The 23,584-nt window shown below is 39.8% G+C and overlaps 2 protein-coding genes across 2 annotated transcripts; both read right to left on the reverse strand.

Moving 5' to 3' along the window:
* Nucleotides 1–1,063: 1,063 nt before the first annotated feature.
* Nucleotides 1,064–11,390, reverse strand: LOC118811816 (hepatic triacylglycerol lipase). The gene is made up of 9 exons (XM_036576332.1): nt 10,680–11,390; nt 10,200–10,390; nt 9,714–9,893; nt 9,174–9,291; nt 5,804–6,013; nt 3,595–3,837; nt 2,296–2,410; nt 1,494–1,712; nt 1,064–1,249 (listed from the first exon to the last, which is right to left on the reverse strand). Exons 1-9 carry the CDS (start codon nt 10,822–10,824, stop codon nt 1,138–1,140), a joined length of 1,533 nt encoding a protein of 510 aa, XP_036432225.1. The 5' UTR covers nt 10,825–11,390; the 3' UTR covers nt 1,064–1,137.
* Nucleotides 11,391–15,434: 4,044 nt separating this feature from the next.
* aqp9a (aquaporin 9a) lies at nt 15,435–23,185 on the reverse strand. The gene is made up of 6 exons (XM_036576335.1): nt 22,979–23,185; nt 22,549–22,675; nt 20,872–21,009; nt 20,333–20,451; nt 18,628–18,845; nt 15,435–15,959 (listed from the first exon to the last, which is right to left on the reverse strand). Exons 1-6 carry the CDS (start codon nt 23,054–23,056, stop codon nt 15,755–15,757), a joined length of 885 nt encoding a protein of 294 aa, XP_036432228.1. The 5' UTR covers nt 23,057–23,185; the 3' UTR covers nt 15,435–15,754.
* Between the last annotated feature and the right edge of the window lie 399 nt (nt 23,186–23,584).

Here is a 23,584-nt window from a genome sequence, read left to right on the forward strand (position 1 = left end):
ACAACAACAAAGTTTCATTTTCATTTCCATCTCCATTTCCATTGGAAACGAGGGTTGTAGTATGGTCAGGTATTTTAATGACCTTGCTTCCATTGTTAAGGGTTTCGTAGGTATACAGAGGTACACATATGAACTCGGGTTCAGTTGTATTTTTTGTTTTAAAATGCATTAAAAACTGCTACATGAAGTGACTGGACTCTGCTTTGTGAGAGCCACTGATGTGAGATCTTGGTGTCAAAGGGTCATGGTGCAGCTAAGATGCCATCATTAAAGCTGCTCTATTGACAAAGCTGTAAACTTCCTCCGTTGTAAACTATGTACAGTTCCTGTAACATTTCTTTTAAATTTGAAGATAAATATGAGATTTTGATACTTGTATGTCTATTTTTTTCCCTCTTAATTTTTGAGAACTTGCCCAATCAAGATTGAAATGTGACCATATAGTAACATTTTTTCTCAATTCTGAAAAATGTTAGGTTTTTTTGTCATCATTATTTTTATTATTTCTGTCACATTTATCAGAATAGAATTTGTGCTCATAGAAAGTTACTTTCTCTTTATGGCAGTCAACGATCAAAATATTTTAATGCGATGAAGCGCATAGGCTTTTTCTTTCTCAGTCTGTTTATCCTGTGGTGTGACGTGGATAGAGGGGGAAAGACCTACCTGTATCTCACATCTCTTATTTTTTTATTTTGGGTTCTGTTTTGCTTTTTTTATTTTATTTTTTTTTTATTTGTGTAGTCTTGGTGAATCTTTATAGAAAAAAAAAATGTGCACTGAAAATGTCCGAAGTGAGTCAAAATGTTGTAGGTGATATAGGCCGAAAGATCACAAAAGTTAGGAAAAAAAAGAAAAAAACTACTGTCTGTTAATGTTAACTGTGTTTTATACAGTACCTAAATTTTTGTTCACTTTGAACATTTTTACTTAACATTTCAAAACGTATTGTGCAAAGAGATGTAATTTTTTGGAGTACTTGAAATGCATTAATAAAAAGGCTCTTGAAAACATGATGTGTAACAAAAACTTTTTTTTTTTTTGATACTTTGGAATCACCGGCTTTCACATTTGATTTTTTATTTTTTTTTCATCAGCTTCCTCATAGCTTGTCCATTTTAATTCACTGTAAAGTCTTCACTGATTCTTGTTCTTGTGTTTTGTAGTGGTATCTTGACAACGAACAAACTCTTGGTCTTCTGAGGGTTTAAGATGTACGACATCTCCTGCTTGACCACAGAACCATGTCCTGAAAACAGAGGAATAAGGGAGCTGAGATGAAAGCTGTAGTAATATATTCAGGTACTAACACCATGTTTTTTTTCCTGTTACTTTGTGGCACTTTCTTCACTTTAGTTCCTCAAAATGCCACTGATTTATCTGGCAATAAGTTGCAGTGATAGTAAAGTGTCACTAGAGGGAGTTTCACACATGAAATGCTCAGTTATGGTCTTGTAATTGCACATCCACAATGCAACTACACGTCCACTCACTTTTCCTGGCTCTCCCCGGATTTGAGCCGTATCTTTGCCACAATGAGTTCTGTACTCTTCCTGCTTCTGCTCCCGCGCATGATGCTTGTGACACTTCTCCACCAACTGGTTATAGTCGCCTCTCCCTCCCAGCGCAGCCTCAAAGCCTGCAGTTTGCCCAACTCTGATCCCACCGCAACCAGGGATGAGTATGTTGTATTGTCAACATATTCTTGGGCCCTAAAAACATTAGGGAAGTGATGGAGTGCATTTTCTGAGTCAACCAGAAAAAATAAAATAGTTCACTTGGGGGAAAAATAGTAAGAAGTGTAGTAGTGCAGCTGTGGTATTGTTTTCTGTATGCATTCACACTCAGTGCTACAAATGCAAGCTGTCGCTGACACGTGTCACTGAATTTATTAATGATATTGATTTTCAATGTAGTCACTGTTGACGAGTGGCATCTGCTGAGTTATATAATAAGCTGTGGCACTAGAGTCAGGAATGCTGGCTGTGGTAACCCAGTATTGACTTGTCTTAGAGCAGTGATCACAGAGATACCACTGTACCTAGAACCTGATCTGACTGAGCTAGACGCCCCTAGTGGGAGGCCAATGTGAACTGCATGAAATCTATGACCGTACAAGACCTGAAACTAAGTCATTAAATTAACAAATACAAAAATTGCCATCATAATTTCTATTTGACATTTTAACAAAAAACAATTAAATGTTACAAAGTGCAATTTAGATATGAGACCTTCAGAGAGATGTCCATGAAGATGAAAGCTGCAGCACTGCTGTGTGCAGGCAGAAGTACTCACAGAGTAACAGGCTTATAGGTGCTCTCGCCATTGGTTCCAGTAATAGAAATGGAAGCAGAGACTTTAACCGGCTCGGTCAGGTTGAGCAACAGGACTTTGATCTGGTAGTGGTACACTGCATGGACATTAAAAAAGAAAGACTGTAAGAAATGCAGGAACAGGAAATGACTCCTAACAACAACAACATCAAAGAATCTACTGGCATGTCAACCAACTCGCCTTATTTCACCTTATTTCATTCAACTTATTTCAGAATTACAAAAAACCACATCAGTAATGTAACAAATGACAGTTTGATTGAATCAGGGGTGGAAAAAGTACAGAGAAACTAAAGTGCAAGTATGGGTACTATATCAAAATCTTTCTTGGTTAAAAGTGTAAGTCATGGAGCCAAATATATAAGTGAGTGGAAGTATAAGTTAAACATAGCCAAGTGTATAACACAAAAAGTTAACATTTTTCACATACAATTAAGCATTAAGAGTTGGTTTTTTTTGCTTTTTTAAATTTAAATAATAAAAGTAACTTAAATCGTAGGCACAAGCTGAAAATGCTATACGTCAGTGTTTCCCAACACTGGTCCTGGAGTAGCCCCTGCCCTGCGCATTTGTTTTCCCTGCTCCCAACACACCTGATTCAGTTAATCAGCTCATTAGCAATCCTTTACTGAACTGGGTGTGTCTAAGCTGGGAAAGCACTAAAATGTGCAGTAGGCCTCCAGGACCAGGGTTGGGAAACACTTCTCAACATTATCCACATTAGCAAGTCTGACTTGTCTTAACCTATTTCAACAAACAATTAAATGTTACAAATAATGGACACTCCACACTTTTTCTCCACAAGTGTGATGTGGCAACTAATGGGCAGTACTGGTCCTTGCTCAAAGAGAATTAGCAAAGTTGTGGGCAGTTCCATTTTATATGTATCATTTTATATGAATTTGATTGGATGTTTTAATAAAAACAAATAACATTAAATGCACAGAAACTTAATTGATTGGTGAGAGAAAACTTAAAAAAGAGATCACTTTGTGATTTGAAACAAGTACTTAAGGGTCCAAATGAAAATGTAAAGAGTAAAAAGTATGTTCTTCTTTTGGAAATGTAATGGAGTGAGTACAAGTATTCAGCTGACTCAATATCAGGTACTGAATACTGAAGTACATTCACTTAAGTATTTTCCTCCCAGGATTGAACCACTAAATGATTCTCAACAGAGAATCACATTTAATGGTGAAATCCAGTCTGAAGTAATGTTGGTTGAGGTGACCCCCACAAAGGGCAGTGTTAACACACTAACCTTTAAATGGTGATTGGGAACCAGTTTTCAGATAGAAGCCTTTTTGGTATTTGCTGTAGACCCTTCTTACACTGTAGCCCAGAGTATTACAGCGATACTTTTTGCAATCCAGACAGAGACCTCTGTCAAACGCAGTGCTGTCTCGACATCGGTAGGCTGTCATCTGTTGATCCGTGTGCAGCAGGGAGTCGATGAAGAGGTGGACAGCCCGCTGGTGAGCACATTTTATGGTCTTTGGTAAACCTGTTGACAGTTGATGTTACACTATCAGTGTCTGTATCTCTCTGTTACATTTTCATACATTTACAGGCTACGAACAGGTTACTGAGTTCAGAACCGTGATCACATGATTTATTAGTGCATGTCTTTTGGCCTGGAAAAGTCATTGGAAAAAACAAGTGCTGGAAAAGTCATGGGATTACTTGGACTTTTCCCCATGAGGTTCATCATTTAATCACTGAAGCACTGAAGAGTCTAGATCGCAAAAAGCACCGAGACCCGAGACTAACGTATCTGCACGTGGACTAGCTTTACTAGCATGTTGTTAATGGAAATCTCGGCTAGCTGAGGTGTAACATTCAGGACGTGTGTGCTGTGGACTACATTTTTATAAGAACACAGGAGAAGTGTTAACAAGTCAAACGTAAGAGGAAAAACGCACCGCTGCTGCTTCTCACACCGAGACCCGCGTGACCCGCTTCTTCTCGGCGAGTCAAGCTACGTTTGTACATGACGCATTGTAAGTGACGAGGGTGCGCGCGCCAGAAATGACGCATTCGCGGCGCCTTCGACCCCGCGCGCTTCATTCAAAATGAGTTTGAATTTGAAGGGAGATTTGCTGAGCAGGTTCATCTCTACAGGCCTTTGTATGATACCTCTGTTGTATCATATAGACAACGCTATAAGCTTTAGTTTTGCGCGCCATCTGTGGAGTCTTGTGTAAAACTCTGCTGCGAAAGTAAGGCCAAAACGTACTCCACGCAAGTAGGCCAACGCAAATGCCGTTCTGTACAAACTCCGCGTACGTTCTTAGATTACTGTGGCAGTTAAAACACTCAATACTCAAGTGGGTGATAGAGGACCAATCAGAATGGGCTCTACTGTCATTCCAGTAGCGTCTGCTCGAAGCGTCTGTGTCCGCGTCATCGCGTGAACTATGTTTACTCAGCCTCAGTCTGCACCGCGGCGGCCAAACAAACATCACATGCTGCAGCTACATTAAGAATTGCGGAGCTGAGGTACTCCCACTGATTTGAGTTTATAAAGTCTGTGTTGTACTCTTTACTCAAAGTCGTTAACTGACTCTCATTACATCCCTGTACTAAATGCAGTAAAGACTGTCACTGTGATTTAACTCAGGTCTATCTAGGGTGTATCCTGTCTTCTGCCCATCTTCTGCTGGGATGGGCTCCAGCACCCCCCGTGACCCAGATGGATAAACGGTTCCAGAAAGTGTGTGTGCGTGTGTGTGTGTGTGTGTGTGTGTGTGTGTGTTGTTAACTCAGTTGATTTTGAGCTGAACATAATGAAATGTAACAATGTGCGTGCATGCACATCCCGGCTGTTAGGTGTTACGATAAGATGCTGAACAAAACTGATGGACATGTTTGCACATGAGTATGTGGGATGACCGAGGAGTCAAAACATAATTTATAGGCTTTGAAATTGTGAAACATTAATGTGTTGAGCAAAACAACAGATCCATTCTCTGAAGCCGGAAACCTGGAGCAGATATACGTACATGCGTCGTATTTCAATTTCACTCGCAGTTATTCCATTTTAAACTGTATAATAATATTTAAATATTAAAGTAGTATTTAGATAATGCAGCAGTCTATGTGTTAAATTAGTACTGGGCTTTACTGGTAAAATTCATTATCATGGTATTTTTAAACATATCACAGTATGACAGTAAAGCTAATGAACTCATGATTCCTGAGTTTTCTTAATTTTATGGAATTCAAGCAACTGAGTTATGTGTAAACTATCAAGGGCTGCATACCATGAATAAAGTGCACAAAATTAAATGGTCCTTATCTGTCAAATACATCGCAAAACATGTAAGTAAAACAGGATATACTATGTCAGTATCACGGTATACAGATATAGATGATATATCGCCCAGCACTATGCTAAATATTTGGCATGGAAATTTCATTTCATGTCATGGAAAAGTCATGGAATTCCACTGTTTAAAAAGTGTACAAACCCTGGTATATGTCCATCATCTGACATCCTGGCTGCATTGATCCTCCATTTGGATAGAAATCAACATGGCCCACTGGCTGCGAGATGCCTAACGCCAGCCCAATGCCAGACTTAGAAAACGTGTGGATGGCATCCACAAACTTGGCATCATCAGGAGACAGCCTTTCACTGGCATTAACTTTCTCAAAGAGGGGGCCTGCAGGATCCAGACCTGCCCAGGAATAAAAAAAAATAGATTACAATTACAACAGTTAGTACTATGCAGTATCAGCCCAGCTGCAGTATTTTGACTAACTGTTAGAAACAAAGTGTGGGTTTAATCTTTAGTTTGTTAGTGTTTTTACTGCATTCCTACTAACCGCCAAGGCAAAGCACATTAGATACTCTTCATGCAGTTCTGCACAGTTAACAGATCTGATACCAACAAAGTCAGGCAGTGACATGACTTGATGCAGCCAGTAGCACAAATAATCTGCTCTCGTGGAAGATGTATATATAGATTTGTAGATATAGAGATTTGTTATACAGATATATGGAAGAGCCTGTCCTTTTTTGAGCTTTGAGTGCAGCAGCTCACATCACTAGCTTAAGTTGCTACTGTTGGTTCAGAACTGCTGCTTCTTAGCTCCAATCAAAACCTTTTGGATATTATTACCAGTGATGGTAGGTGATTATCTGATACATCTAGTAGATATTTATAAATAACCTCTTGGATTTGCCCACAGCCAGCTACAGCCTCCCTTTTAATAACTTCACTTCTGAAGATAATTAATATCCCTTTGCCACAGTGGTCACTACAACAGGTAGCTGAAACTAGCAGTTATGGCCAGCCCATTTCTGTGTCCAACTTGGGCCTTTGCAACTGTTGTTAGAGCCTGTAACAGCCACAGGTCCTGCATGATCATCTGAGGCAACCTTTGACAGACTGAATCATGGACTCACACATGTAATATGAAGTAAGTGTCCCAGAATCAAGAGCACCTCTAGAACCATGCTCAAATGTTAACCTTTCTTACAAATCATAAACTGAGGAGTCCACAGCCTCCACCACCAAGCAGGAGACAACATTATAACATCCATATCGGTTCATAAGGTGGACGATTCATCATGATAGATCATGATAGAGTCCTTACTCACGGCACCACAGCTGGGCTTTGACACTCCGCAACTACCATGCCTGCCAAAAGAGTCCTTGACCTCAGCAGGATGAAACTTTGTCCACCTCTAACATCAATGCCTTATCTATTGCTACAGTGGACTTTTTAGACACTCTTCTCACATGAAGCTCAACAAAGGCTACCTGCATTTGCCTCGCACTTCAAAAAATTAATCCATGTGCTCGGGGGAAACTACCACCTGTTCATCCAGTGCTGAGCACTACAGCTTACTTAGATTTGGATTCTCTTACCATGTTTTTGTCAAGCCCTTGAGGTCCTTAAGTTTGATTTTTATACTTTTGGGGTCTATGCGGCTCAGTTATCAGCCAACTTTTTACACATAACCCAGCGTAGCAACGAAAGTACTGACTAGGCAATAGTGACTGTGGCAGAATCTGGTCATTATGACCTGCAGAGCATGTCAACAAGGATACCTGAAAAGCTTTCTGTAGTGGTTTCTCATTTGGAAGCTGTGCATTCTAAGGGTTGAGTGCCAGCACGCAGATGATTCTCTTGTTCAGCTATATGGAATTGCAGTGCATGCAGAACTGTCATTCTCCTTTGCTGGCTCCACTGAACTAGTTTCTACGTGAGGCTAGACTCTGGTGAAATTCATTGAACCCGCTCTTCAGGCTACATCACTGTGCCAAGCTTTTAGCTTTTCTGACCTGTAGCTGCCAATAGGTTTGGCTGGCCCATCTGCCTGAGGCATGCAGAAACACTCTGAAATGTCCAGGGCAATGTTTCAGCTAAGGAGGTACTGGAACAGTGCGTTTAAGTGAGTTCATGCAAGCCACATAGTTCAGATCCCTGCACTGCTAGCCTCCACCACAATTATTCTTGCATGAATGACTGAAGCATCACCCCATGCACTACGAAGTTGTCCAGTAACACACAGGTCAAGAGCAGAATCTACACCTTTTGTCATACTGCCCCTGCTTGCCATTCTTCCAGTCCTAAGAGCATAGTAGCCTGAAAGTGAAACACCAAGGCCAGTGGCAATACATCATGGAACAACAAAGCAACCTGATGGCCTGTGTTCAGGTCAGATATGTGGATCCTGGTGACAATTTCACAAAGCAACAGATTGGACTTCTGCCTCTGGCTCACAATGCATACAGAGGTATAGCTGATAAAGGGTCCACATCTAGGAGAGTGTTATTCCCCCGATTACATACATCAGTTTATTGAGTTGTCTTCTTTCATAGACAAGACTGTCAAGCCCATTCTGTAATTTAAGGGGTGATTTTTATACCCTATAAGTCCATCCAGTGGTCATCTGCGGCATCAGTATCTTATCATTCCACCTCATGTATTTCTATGCCCTGGGCAGTTATGAAAGGTGCCTTATTAGTGGACATCTGAGCAGCAGCTTCTTGGTCAATACCCAGTACATTCTTCTGGTTTCACAGAGTTACTGTGGCCTTCCTTCATGCAGGCCACGTCAGCTTCACTCTGAGAGAGTCTTATTCCACATGATGGTAGGTCAGTATGGAAGGTCAGTATTAGTAAAACAGTAAGTTATGGATGACTGCCAGAGCTGTCAAGTTACTTAAAGTCTGTGTAAAGAGGTCTGGAGGACCACTTCCATGTGAGTGGGGTATTTCTATTACTGCTAGCATCACACACATCCCTGCGTGACATCTTGACCTGTGCGTAGGCGTATAAGAAGCATCAACTTTGCTTCACATCACTTCTGGTGGTCATCCAGAACACATTTGTAACAAGCATTTTTTTTATTGAACTCGTGGTGTAGCAATAGAGATGTTTGTTATATATGGCTACAGAGAACATGAAGTCCTCCTTGACAGAAGACTCCGCGAAGCTTTAAATGGTCAGCTAAGAATAATTCAGTTAGAAAAATAAAAATCCCTTCTCCTAGATGCAAACATAATCCACAAAAATTAGATAGGAGTATGTTATCTATTTGCTTCTCCTAAAAATGTTTTTGCTTCTATTTCACCATTTTTGGTAAAACCTTTTGTTTTTATTCCCTCAATATTCAGGAAGAGGGAACTACGCTGTCTGTATTGAAGATAACAGTTATTACAACAGTTATTTTAGACTGTTACCTTTAGCCTTTCTGTTACTTTTCTCTGCTGTGTGGTTTCTTTTCATGTGTTTTCAGTAATCAACGCAATCCTAGCTTTTCCCTGACTGGAATTTAAAGCAGAGTAAAAAATCTGTCTATTGTCTCCATGGAAACTGAAGTACCTGTTATGCGGCCCAACTTTCTGGCTCCTTTAAAATGACTTCCTGCAAACCCAGCCACATGTGCTCCTAAGCTGTAACCAATCAGGTGAACCTCATTCATGGAGAACTGGGTGGTCTCCTGTGTAGAAGAGAAAGGGTGCCCAAGCATGTTATTGTGATTAACCATGCACTCATTTTGGCACAAATACCGTATGGTGATGTATTATGTATGTGGGCAGCAGTTAAAACCTCTGCTACTTTTGCTTAAAACCTGCATGGCATGGGTGTCCAATCTTTATGTGCAAATTGCCAGTTTTCGTTCCAGCAAAACAGGAGCACATCTGATCAACTGTTTGAAGACTGAGACGAATTGGTTAAACAATTAGAATCAGGTGTGCTTCAGCTTGTTTGGAATAAAAAATAGCTACACCATCCCTTTGCGAATAAGATTGGAGACCTCTACTAAAAGAGGTTATGGAATTTTGCAGGTTTCAGCAGCGATATAATATGTGCCGAGTGAGTGTTTTTTTTTTTTTTTTTTTATATATAGGGCTTCATTACCTCCAGCCACTGCAGCAGAGTCACCACATCGAAGCCCACTTGCCTGCTGTTCTTGACTGCGACTGAATAAGGCTGGAGGGCTAAGGGTCTCCAGTCACTGATCAGTACGTTCACATGCTCCAGTTTTGTCTTGAGGGCTGAGGCCATCCTGAATATCCACTCTTCCATAAGTCCATTTATCTACATGGAGGCAGTGGAGATGAAAGTCAGTGCAGGTTGGTGGAACAGAGCAAGCATTTACAGTGTAGTTATCGCATTTCCTTATCCTTCTAACCATTCAGTTTAACATCTCCACTCTACCTACATCATACCTTTTGCTGCTTTCAAGCCTTCACAGTCATAGACAGCTGTCCAAATGTTGCAGCTGCCTCTAGGTTTATTTAAATATGCTAGGAATGTGGCAGAGCTGAGAATCCCCCAAAACCATTTGCAAGCATTGTCTTGATTCCTGTTGATGTAACAGTAAAAATTCAAAGCAATCCTTACCGACCAGCCATGAATGATGATGATCAGAGGGCTGCTTGTGTTGTAGTTACATGTGTGGAGAGTGTTCAAATGAAACGGTACAATTTCGCATGTATCCTCAAACTCATTGCCTTGTAAATGCATATGAAAAGTTGACTTCACCACCGGCGGCACATTCACTTCATTAGTCTGCTGAACCTCCCCAGCCGGAGCTAAAAATAGAGTCAAATACATAAGCTGAAGAACCTTGTGTTTTCAAAGCAATCTCTGCCAGATGTGATTTACCCTGTGCTTTAACGTTTGGATTTTTCCATGGCACGTGTTCAAAGAGTATGGCTAGAAACATGCAATTAAAGTGAATCACGGACTATGTCTGTTGGAAAATAGGCCTTAGTGTGTAGTCCTTTCAGTTTCTTTTTATAGTCGTGAACATCTATTACTTATCCTACACTGTGATATAGACACAGTGAAAACAGTTATGGAAAGAACCATTTCACATACCTGTTATATTTCCATTGGCTTTAACTCCCTCAATGACAGTTTGGATTAACAGAAGAAAAGAAAGGGCTGTTGGTATAACCTTCATCCTCGCTCCGCTCAGTCCAACTTCAGCGTCGGTCACTACCAGGAACAGAGAGATGAACATGTCTTCACAGACTTGTCTTGACTGGTGAAGTGATTCACTGATAGGAAGTTGTCCCTGCTGCTAGCAAAGAGAGAGAGAGAGAGAGCGAGAGAACAAGCATGTGGAGGTGGGGTGGAGGAAAGGGTGAGGGAGAAGAAAAGGAATTTCCTTGCTCTGATTGGCTAGTTCTGTTTAGCGGGGGAGGACAAAAACGATGGTTAATGCAGTGAAGGTGAGAAACAAAGAGACAGACATTTGATGTCAGCATTAGGTTGATATGAATAGCAACAGGACTTTCATTTGCATCATTTTGTACGAGCTTTTACATTTATCATAGTAAAAAACACAAGAAGATCAGTGTTTGCCTTATGTCCTCTTATTACTATTTTGCCTTGCATAACAGGGTCTTTTGTGACTACAGTAATGAAAGTGAAAGGAATGTGTTAAGGCCTTTGAAGTTCCTTCTTGAGTCTCAGGGCTGAGGGACAAAAGATTTTTATGAAACTGAGACACATTGTGGAGTTAACCCCTTAAAATCCCAGGCTTGTTACATACTAAGGCTTATTGTTCAGTAAATACAGGGATTTCAAAGCAAACTGGTCGAGCTATTCTTAGATTATAGAAGTGTGTAATAAAACGTTGGACTCTGGCCATTTAAGGGGTTATTTTAACGAAACTGCATGAACAGGCAACTGCTACTTAGTGTGGCATCTGGCAGTTGTCAAATTCTATGACTGTTTTGCTGACACGTATGAGTCTAAAAAAGAACCTGTGTAATTTCTAAGAGAGGGAAGACTTGCTGGTTTCTTCCCTCTGCCAATTGACACAAAGTGTGTGTGTGTGTGTGTGTGTGTGTGTGTGTGTGTGGAGTACAGCCTCCTTGTTCCTCTTCTAGCAGGACAGAATGGCTTTCAATTTATCAAGATCAACACTCAGGAGGTCACATACAGTCGTATAAAATTACTCTGATCTAAGGCCACCAGTCAGATAAACCAAACTTCTTGAAAACAAAAGTACCACTAGATCCAACTTATTGCTTTACACACACACGTACACACTCCTGCATCCCTGAATGCCCCCATCGTCCCCTGATGCAGCATTGCTAAGGTCTGGAAGCTGTGCATCTGACTGTGACCTAAATATACTCTTTCCCTCTGTTCTTGTGTCTTGTTCATCTGTGTTTAAAACAAACAATACAAAAAGGTGGTTTCAAACAAATTAATGCACACAAAGCTGAGGATTTGCCTGGATGATTTATAGTTACTGCTAAGGTATGTTATTAGAGTTTGACTAAGGCAAATCCCAGCACAGAAGGCAGGTATAATGCTGGCATATTCAAAATCATAAAGAAAGAAGGCTAAATTCAAACCCAGAGCTTGCAAGAAAACACAGATAAAAACACACACACAAAAAAAACAAATATAAACAAGGCCTAATGTGTATAAACAAGTCATTTTCCTAGTAAACACCCTTAGTCTTACTAGGAAACCCCTTTATTATCACTCATGCCTGTGTCTTGTAATTCAGAGACTAATCTTGTTTGACAAGACACAGGCGTGAGTGATAATAAGGGGGTGGATCTGTGAGCAGGAGTAGACTTTGAGAGCCAGGCCTTGGGAGCAGGAAAGGGATTAGGAAATACTGGAATGATTCAGGACATGGAGATCATAAAACAGGACAGACCAGGCCACACCAGAGTCATTTGGCAGCTATTCATGAGGAATTGGCAGTGGAGCAGGGCAAATACAGCAGCAACATCCTCAGTTGTGGGCAAAGAAACTGGAACAGCTGGGGTAGTGAGCTACACGCATGATATATCACCAGTGGGACTGTGATTAAGATTACGAGTTAGCAGCTAGCTTCCTGGCAACACAGGATCTGTTAAAATGTTGTTATTATTATTATTTTTTAACTCTTCCCAAATTAGTCATTGCTATTTCCACATGCTAGCTAGGTCCCCAACTATCACTTTATGCTCAAGCTGGTTGGGGACAGGCCAGCATGCATTTTCTTTGAAATGTGAAGTCAGCTAGCACATCTTTTGAATTACAACTGCTGCAATTGCAACATCACTGGACAGCTCAACAAGCTTGGAGGAGAGCACAAAATAACTTCCCTCCAACAACTGTTAGCTGCTATGTCAGCTATGCTAGCTTTCTAGCATCACGCTCAATGATGGGGGACAGGGAGGACCTACCCACCCAAACAGAACAAGGCCAATTATGCTTTCTTGGACCCCTGGGCAGAGATGGCTGTGGCATAATCAGAGATTGAACTTGCAATCTCCCACTGACAGGGTCAAAGCATAGACGCTGGTGCCATTTGGTAGCCTTGTCAAAAAGTTTTTTGACTTGATGGACAGGAGCCTGTGATCATGGGCAGCAAGACAGGAGCGTCTGGGCTTGAGCAAGCCCCCTCCTCCTGGGACTGGGTCTATCTAAGCCAGCAGCAGAAGCAGGGAATCTCAGCCAGCACCTCCCACACAACAGTCGCAGCTCACTTCTTGCTAGCCTTCACCCTCCCAGCTTAGTAGCATCAGATGCTGCCCACCAACTACAGCAGCTCTGACCAAATCTAGTCTAGCGATGGGTGCCACCGCATGCTGCTCAAAACAGCACTGGCCACCAGGACTCCTGTCGTATGAGAGAGCCAGCAAGAAAACTCTCTTAGTGAATTCCACCAGATGCTAGCGGAAGGGTGTTCCCACAAGGGTGTTTTCTGTCACAAGGGCACTACTGTTGTAGCTGGCTCACCTCCTGTTGCTGCGTGGAGGCAGCTGGAGCACTGCCCCAGTGAAACAGCCACAAACCACGTGGTTACGTATGTGATGCCAGGGTTTCCTCAGGGCTCTCTGGCTTCATACTTGGGCAGCTAAGCAAATCAAGCAGAGTGAAAGTCTAAGGCAGTGTCAAAACAAGGGCAAGCAAGTTAAATGCATACATATTCATAATCATAGCTAACACTGACTTCTAGGGTCAAAACTGGAGCTCACAAAAACAAAGAAACTAACTGGGAAAGCATTAGGAGACAAGGCTTAGAATTACTGACCGATGTACACAGAAAACTTCAAAAAAACAGAGACAAAACCAGCACTGTATATACAGAGAGACAGACCTAACATAACAAGACACAAGTGTGAGGGATGATAAGGAGGTGGAGTCCCATGAATTTCTAGAATGTAGATTGTTTATTACCTCCCTTCGTGGCCATAGCTGATGCTGATCAGCATGGCGTCTGTATTCTCCTGTTATCTAGCCACTCGCCTTTCCCTTATATTAACTTCTGTAGACCAGACTCAAAGAGCTAGCCATGCGATTCTCCTAAGGCAGTTTGAGAGCTTCACTAGGCTGTTTCCCAGGCTGGCTTCACTTTCAGGCTTGTTTCTTCATGGCTGCTCAGTGTAGGGCTCTCCCTGGTTGACCCAAGCTTTTGTAGGCTACGCTAATGTATCTTTGGTTGTCTCCGCTGAAGGTCTCTTTTTTTTAGGTACTTCTTCAGGCATTTCAATGATTCTCTACTCTTATGTGCTGCAAGGTTTAACAAGTTCTATTGATGGTTATTGGATGCTTCCTCACTGTTAGAGATGAGGGCTGGCATTCAGATGTTTTGTTTCTGTGCTATGTTTGAGACACTATTGCACATCCAGTAAGACATTACTTACGCACTCTAAGCTCTTGGGTAGGATCCCAAAAACAAAGCTGTACTTAATCAGCTGTTACAGTGTGGCATGTAGCTAATAATGGCTGTGTTCGCAAATCTGTGCTTTGACAAATGTAGTAAAGCAACACATGCACTTGGCTACATAACCTCTCAGAGCTGTTGTTTCATTTCAGAATGGAACATTTAGCAATGGTACATTAGCCTAGCAAGTGCCTTACTAGAAGAAACTAAATAGCAGCTTTGCAGGATGGTAGAAAAGGGTAAAAGTATCCGTATCCCATTTTAGGAGTGTGCCTTGCTTACTTACTGTCAGGTTACAGAAGCTCGGTTGGGGTTTGGACATGAAACAGCAAAATTCTTATTTAAATATAAATGTGTGCATGTGTGTCCAAATATGTACAGTAATTATTAGTAACAAACAATCACTGTAAAAGTTTAGATGTTTATTTCAGCAAAATTAACCATTTACACAAATAGTTAAACAGGAGAAGCTTCTTTACAAAAGTGTATTTTTCTCTATAATTAATAATCAATGGCAAAGATGAATAAGGACATTTTAAAGAAACATAGACTGCCAAGATCTTTCATTTCTTGTTACTATGTAGCATACCATGCTACCATTACATTGTACTGTTTTTTCGTACTTTTTAAATTTAAGTTTTAGGCATTACCGTTTAAATTCATAATTCTTTTATTTAGTGTACTATTAACATGACAAAACCTAAAAACATAATTTTAAGGATACATACACAAACACTGTATAAATAATGAGTCAACAACCAATGTTTTCCATTGAATATTGCTTAAAATATTGCTCTAGTGGCACATTATTTTTGTAGGTCTTGTGCATTTCAGCATGGCCAATACATTTTGCAAAAGGATGAGTACGGTGTGTAAAATAGAGGAGTACAACTCACTCATGAAAAGACATTGTTTGTCCTGGAAAGATTTTCTTTATAATTTCTTATGATGCTTTGATCCAGCTGAGCTCATAACAAATATATTCCCAAAACGGAGGTTCATGCAGAGATGTTTTTCTGCACAGTAAGGAAGTCTGTTTAATAAAAGGGTACTCACTATAATCCTATTTGCTTATTTCCTGACAATTAAACAAATGTCTGCGATAGAGAAAGAAACTGTTGAAGCGAACTGTTGAAGTTGAAGCGAGAGCAGAAAACTATACTGATAGCCTGTTAGCTATACACAAAAGTGCAATTTTCCTTATTCTGTAAGCATAAGCTCCTGTGGGTGTGAGAAATCTTCATCCAGTTCATAGTCAGTTGTTATCTTTTTAGCTCATGGTGATCATTTCATATTTGTCCTTCAGGCTGCTGTCCTCTTCCTCTTCATCCTCCTCTTCTTCTTCTGGCTCCTGGTTGGTTTTCTCTGAGTGGTCGGAGTGATGGAGCTCTATCAGAAGGAAGTACACCACAGCTCCTGTGATCCCCCCTATCAATGGCCCGGCCACCGGGATCCACCACCAGTATTCTGCAGTGCTGTGGAGAAGAGTACATGAAGATGTGAGTATATTTGGGTCAATGTTTAATTGAGGACTAAGAGAATAGAGAAACTGATATGGGCAAAGAAGTCAATACTAAAACTACTGGACCACAGTTTTGATGAAATAAACATTTTTTGCTTGAATATTTTTTATGGAAACAGTCCATCAGTCCATTTTTTTCAGGTGATGAGACAATGAGAACGTGGTTCATTTCTTTGAAATATCACAGCACAGGGATGCTGAGTTGGTTTCTAAGAGTGTGTTTGTGCCAGTCTATCCACTGTCACTGTCAAATACTACAACTGTCAACCTGTGAATGTCTGTATATTCCATATATAACTCATAAATTAAATGAATATGTGAAACGAGACCACTGTCTAAGCATTCCTTTAAAAAGCTTGTAACTCACTCAAATTTAGCTACTCGCGTGAGCAGACTCTTTGGGGTGCTGGGGGTAAGGAGGTTGAAAAATACATGCTGCAAAATGTATTCTCTTAACACTATTCTTTGCTTCTGCTTGTATATCATCTCATGACTGTACCCAATGGTTTCACTTGCACACATGCAAGTAGGACATATTGTAGCCCCTCACATTTAACATGCTTAAACAACATCATCTTTTGATTTTAAGTTATTTTTTATGTTTTGTTGGTTAGATAGAAATATGATTTTGGCAACCATTAAAGCAGTGTAATATGGTTTGTAAGCTTGACTTTGTAAACTGGGGGACAAACTCTTTCATTCCCAAAATTCCTGTTTAAGTTTATTGTGACGGTGAAGTAAACAATGTGGAGTGTCAGTGGCTCCAAAACGTCTTGCTCACTCAGTGCACTACTTCTAGTACTAAGTGGCTTGTTTTGGCTGTGGAAAAGCCTCCTACAAACACAAACAGAGCCTGCATAAGAGAATTTCACAGTGTCTAAAAGCAGCTTTCAATAATGATATGTAATTGCTTTGTAATGTTAATTAATCCCTTAAATACAAAAGAATCCCAATATTGGTGCTTTAGTTCCACACTCATCACTATATAACTAACATATTAGTTTTATAGAAGTTACTGCTTAGTTTATACAGGGAGATTCACTCGAGAGAAAGAGGCCCTGAATATTCTGTAATAACTCTGTAATCACAACGTGCAATGTGCTCCTCAGTATATGGAGCTTCAAACAAGCTGGGATGCCCCTGCTTTGGAGCGATGAGGTAGGCGCCAGACAGCCATCGCGATGTTTAACCTCCGTTTGCAACTTCCTTGTACCCCTGTACATATCCCTGTACCCCTTCATGTGTCTGGCAGAAAATGGAGATCACTTCCAGCATCGCATGTAATGCAATCGATTACACATACGTCACACACATAAGGTATGTAGTGTATTTTTTGGTTCAGATTGCTTCATCCTAACGGGAGTTACAACAGAATATTCGGGGCCTCTTTCGAGTGAATCTCCCTATTAATCACTGAATAATATGTCAAAGTTAATGAAAAATGTGCAATTCATGTGGCTTACAGACGATCTGTTACAATGTGTGGGCTTGTTCAGCCTCATGCTGCAGACTCTAGATGCACCTTGATCATGCAAGTGCAGAGACTGACAACCAGTAAAATAAATTAAAAAAAAAAAAACAAAACAAAAAAAAGCATCTATATCAATATTATTGTCCAACATATAAATCTAATATAAATCAAAAAGAAACCAGTGTAAATATTTCTGATCAATTGCAGCACTACTTATAAATCCTACAGTCCATTGCGTGATGCCTGTGTGACTCAATGTTTCATTGGAAGGAAATTATAGACTTGGATCTGAAATAACATCTCCGTTCCTCTAAAGGGAGGCCAATTCAGTGCAGGCAGTTGAGTCACATGGAAGGGCTACATAAACAATCACACAGTGACAGCTTCTGAGATAAGCACTCATGGAAAATGGTACAATACTAGATCAGTCAAGGTTTGTGCTGACTGCATCAAAGGTTTGGTTATATTTGTACTTACTGTTTCATGGTTGATTCTGAATGGTAGAATAAATCATATATCATATTGTGTGATTTACATACAGCTATGGAATCTTTTTTGGCATCTGCACAGTCTGCATTCTACTAACCAATGTCTCACTGCAGCATCTGACTGGCTTTAGTCCAGCAAATTTTTTAGATGTATTTCTGGTTAGGTCAATCTGGTGAATCACACAATTGCGCAGGCAGCCCATAAAGTATAATCTAATAAACAGACTACAGAGCAAAGTGCTCTCTTTCAGATGGTCTACTGTTAAAAGTTTCCTTAAACCAATCATGTTCCACTCCATTCCAGTTAGTGCTGGGCGATATATAGCGTCACACAATAATACTGATTTTTTTATTCTGTCAGTATTGATAGTAAAAGACTATCATATCCATAATAACATTCTATTCTTCTACATAGGAGCCTGCTTGTTGCCATGCTGGTAGAAATACAGTGTGTAAGGTTCTCTTTTGTGTCATTTTAAAAGAAGAAAACACAAACAAGCCCAATCAAAACAAGGTATAGCAGTTTTTTAGGCATACAGTGGCAATGCCCAGGCAGCATGGGTTCATTAACCTTATTAAAGCAGACTTTAATATTATCAGATACCATGATATATTTGGAAATATGTATTATAATATTTAATATATGTAATAGAGAATGCTACCTGAACACCTCCATGCCCCAGCCAGCCACAGCAGTGAAGAGTCTGGGCCCCAGGTCTCTGGCAGGGTTCAGTGGGTATCCACAGTTCATCCCCATGGAGACGCTAATGCCCAGGATGACCAGGCCAATGGCCAAAGGCTCCACTCCTTTAGGTGCTCCTATATTCTTGCCATCAGTTATGGCCAGAATACAGAGGACCAACATACCTGTTCCAATCACCTGCAACAGAAAAGTACATTAGTGGTTTAGTCTCATTCATTTGCTGATTGATTTGAGAGTGCTATTTGCAGTCAGTTAGATCAGTATTTAGTGTGAACTCCTTCTCTGAGCTTAACTGTGCTTTGGAGATGTTAACTTGGTATTTGCATTTCTCATCAAGAATGTAAATTCACACAGTATGTAACACATTTACATTTGTGCAACCTCATTCGTGAGTCCTACTAACCTAACGTACACCTCTATGGTCAATTTAACACAATTACATGAGTGTTTGGGTAAGAACAGGCAGGAGTAGGTCACTGGCATCTAAAATCAGCTAATTAGTGGATGTACAGAGAATAAAGCAGCCAATCAATACACATTAGCCAAATTCTCTAAAGAACAGAACAAAACGTCTGCTAATCTGAACTGAGAAACAGTCTGAGGTTAAATGGGTTAACTTGTCTGTACAGATACATTCTGTCTGAACATAAAAGCTGTCACTTTCCTTTTGTTTTGAGGGTCTGATAAATGGCATTTTTGTCTATAGCTTGTCTTTCACATATTATTGACCCCTAGTTGGTCAAATAGCAGAGTTTAGTGGTCTACAGTGTCCCTTTAAAGTTTAGCTCTGTATTTTGATGCATTTGTCATGATCATTTGACCATGTTTCAAACAGCACCTTAGCTGCATATTGTATGGTGATGCTTTTTATCTATTTAATTTTAGTATTTACTTAAATAATTATCTTTGTAGCACCTTATGACTCAAAGTATAATAAAACATATATTAGCATATTTTAATGTAAAACCTTTAAGGATCAAGTAAAGTGCTTGTGTAAAGTCACATAATAAATAAATTGTTCTGCATATTGAGATGCATGTGGGGCTCAAAGAGGCTCCATAAATTGTTATTCTAGTCACAGACCCACTCACTATGGTAGGAATAACAGATTTAGTAATGTTTCAGCTTCTTAATTAGGGAGTCACTAGTTTGACTTTCATATTTGAAATGCTGAAATAATAGCAGAATGGCTTATAAACAGTGATCTACTAAAAGTTCAAACTTTTGTTGGAACTAAGTCATGCAGAGAAGCATGACTCAATTCTGAGGCATAGAGGTCAGGCCTTGCTGGCCATTCATCCTGCTTTAATGTCCAAACAAAGGTGGTGTCTATCCTCCCAGCCTGCTCATTTTTTATTTGTAAAACATTCACTTACTAAAATGTTACATAAATTGACAAAAACTGCACATACGACTGACACAAACTAAATTACGCTCTCTCTCAGTGGTGTCATATGGCAATTTCACTACTTCCGTAAAATATTTATCAAATTGTTTCATGTGTATGGTTCAGTGGTAGCAGTGAAAGTGCTGATATGCTAATCAGTGATAGTTTTTTGAGTCAGCCCTTTTTTTGGTAACTAGAAGTGAACTAAAAGTAGTGCAGTGTAAAACTGATCCAGAGACAGCGCCCTAAATCCGTGTTCAAAGGTTAACTAAGTTACCTGATCAATGAATCCTCCAAGTACTGTGAGATGTCGTCCAGGATAAGAAGCAAAAATGTGTCCAGTAGCATTGATGCCAGTCACTGACAGAATTCCACTGGTAAAATCCATAAAGGCATCTGTGGAAACAAACACATTTATTACACCTGTAATGAAACATTGTATCAGAATGTAAGGCCACCTTGGATGACCCTTATTTTGTGTTGTGTATCAACTTGAATGCCACTATTAGTAGCATTACTCATATTCTAAATGTTGATACCTTTATTTACATCAGGATTTACTTGGATGTTGACTAAATAAGGCCAGGGGTATTTCTGACCTTCAATAGTCATAAGTAGTTTTTTGTCATGAATATCTGTAATGAACAATGTGGGAATATTCTTAAGTTTGCATACAGTTCGGTTTATATGGCACACTGGGTGCATCAATGCATGAATGCTCATTGTGACTGTAGGGTAGGTATCTCCTAGTGTTGAGCATAAATGAGCAGAGGACACTTCTGTGTGCAGGAGCCCTACACTACTGACTGTACTCACCATAATAAAGGCCAAAAACTCCAGCTGCTCCAGCAAAGGCACCCAAAAACTGTGCTATGATGTAAATAGGAAACTTCCAGATCTTCAGTTTACCCAGTATGACCATGGCCAGAGAAACAGCTGGGTTCAAGTGACCTCCTGTAGTGCAGTCACAGAAAACGTAAATAGTTACAAATACAGTACTATGCCAAAATCAGAGACCATTTATTAAATTTACAGTCAAAATGGCCATTATGTACAAGTTGTTCATTTTAAAGGAGATATAAAATAATCTACTTGCATAATGAAAGTGGAAAGTCAAAGGAAATAACATCCCTCCACTGTGAAGGGACAATTCAGTACAATGTGTCTGAAAGGATGTGACATTGTGAAGAAGGCTTTACTGAGAAAAGCAAGTAGACAAATAAAACAAAGAAGTAGCTGGTGATCTCAGAGCAGTGGACTGATCATCTCAGAGTCCAATCCTCCACATCACTGAACTGAAAAACATATTATACTTAGTTGTTGAGGCCTCTGTGGTATTTTCTTTCAAAAATATAAACTGCCTGCTTTTTTCCTGATGGTGAAAAATAAATAACCTATACTTAATGGCCATTTTGACTGAAAATGAAATAAATAAATGATTGAATGATTAAATAAATAATGTATCACAGATGCCAGCTCCTTGACAGTGATTATATTCTCAATAGAGCTATGGTTGAAAAATAAGGCTTAATGTTATGTCATTAATAATGGACATGACAGATGATTACAACATTTCTGACAGCAACTGATATATCTGCTGGGATTGGTGGTTCAGGATTTAGCCCACCAGAGCTAGTGCACATGCAGTGAGTGTGTGTAGATCAATGTGGCTGTCAGAATACTGGGTGTTGTTCGCTCCAGGCTATATGTGACCTCTCAAAGAAAAGCAGAGAAGGGTTGACTAGGCCTTATAAATCAATTATCCATTCAGGAGAACCAATTGGAACTGGATTTAGGAAGCCTATAACTGAATTTACACATTTAAATGGTGAATGACAGGAATAACTTAAACCCATAAAATAGAAACATTTGAAGAGCAGTTGTTCATCTTATCTTATAATAGCCAATATACCATATAAACAAATACTATATTTGTTAATGTCATCAAATCTAAAAGAGCATAAGGCTATAATATGAGCATACTTGACTGTCTATGATGTAGTTGTTAGTTTGGTGATACATATAATGTATAGCTCATGTCACTTACATAATTTTGCAATGACATTCATTGATTTATCGATGATTCCAAGAAGCAATTTCAGGAGTGTGAACATGGACCATGCTTTTCAGCTAATGCCACATGCAGGCAGTCCACCACACACCCACTACATATCGATAAAGCACTAAACATATTTACACCAACACTGAAGTGTACACTTATACTTTTTATAACATTCAAGTGATACTTTAACTTTGTAATGTAAATTAGCGGTGTGAATCTATTTCGTTGCATCATTCCCATTTGACAGGTACATTTCAGTCCATTTCGATGTGGACTGGTCCACTTTAAGGACCACTTTGTTATTCTGGACCCCAAAGTGTTCAAGCTAAAAAGCAAAAGCAAGTATCTGGAGATGTGTTTCTCAACTCAGATTCATAGACACAAGTCTACAGTAATTTCTAGGTAAGTAAGAAGTTGTTTGTTGTGTTTACCTGAAACTCCACCAGCCACATAGACACCCATCATAAGTCCGGTAGTGAAGCCAATGTGAATAGTGAGAGATTCACCCAGCGTATTCCTGCTCAAGACTGTCTGAGCCACAGATCCACAGCCAAACAACTGACACCAGAGACAAAGGATAGAACAGTTACACCACAGAAAAGATGATAGTTCAAAGATCTTCAAGTAAATTATAAGGTACCACAGTCAAACAAACATATTATCAAAACTGAGACTACACGGTACAAAAGAGCATCTCTGACTCCGGATATTTCATCCAGTCATTTACTCTGAAGAATCTAGCTGACCATTCTCGCTACAAGCTTGAGGCTACTCTATAATAACCTGATTATTATGCCTGATTAGATTCAGCAGATTTGTTTCTCTATCAAATATAACTTGTTGAGAAGTTCAAATACTTACCACCAACACAAATGTTCCAAGGAACTCCGCCAAGAACTCTTTAAAAATGCCATGTTTAAGAGCGCAGTGTTGCTTCATGGTTCTCTCTTGCTTACTTTCCTTCACAGGAACATGCACACACACACTCTTCTCGGGTCCAGTCAAACACAAACTGTCCGACCAGGTCTAAGCTCAGCTACATTAACACGATCCCCTCCACCCACCCGCCAAAACCCAGCACGGCTGAGCAGTCCTAGCATGGGCCATTGATCTGTTAGAGCTGCCTCATCTCATCCTATTGAATGGTAGGCCAATCGGACTGGATCTAAACACTGTAAAATACTGGTATATATTCAGACTAATACCATGGTATTCAAACACAACCATTATGTTTTAATTAGGTTTATGCAAGCGTGGCTAATTTATGCATTTGGTTGGCAACAACAGCCTCAGTAGCTCATTAATATAGTGCATAAACAAAAAAGATCTAGAGTAAATTGTAATATACAAATTTGTGGATGTGGTACAGGAGGTAATTTTCCTAAACTGATCGAGACTGAAATAGATTTTGGACAAATATGCATGATTTCTTTTATTTATATGCATTATTAATTTTCAGTTGTCACA

The sequence above is a fragment of the Colossoma macropomum genome, unplaced genomic scaffold (assembly GCF_904425465.1).
Source record: "Colossoma macropomum unplaced genomic scaffold, Colossoma_macropomum, whole genome shotgun sequence".
Classification (NCBI taxonomy): Eukaryota; Metazoa; Chordata; class Actinopteri; order Characiformes; family Serrasalmidae; genus Colossoma; species Colossoma macropomum.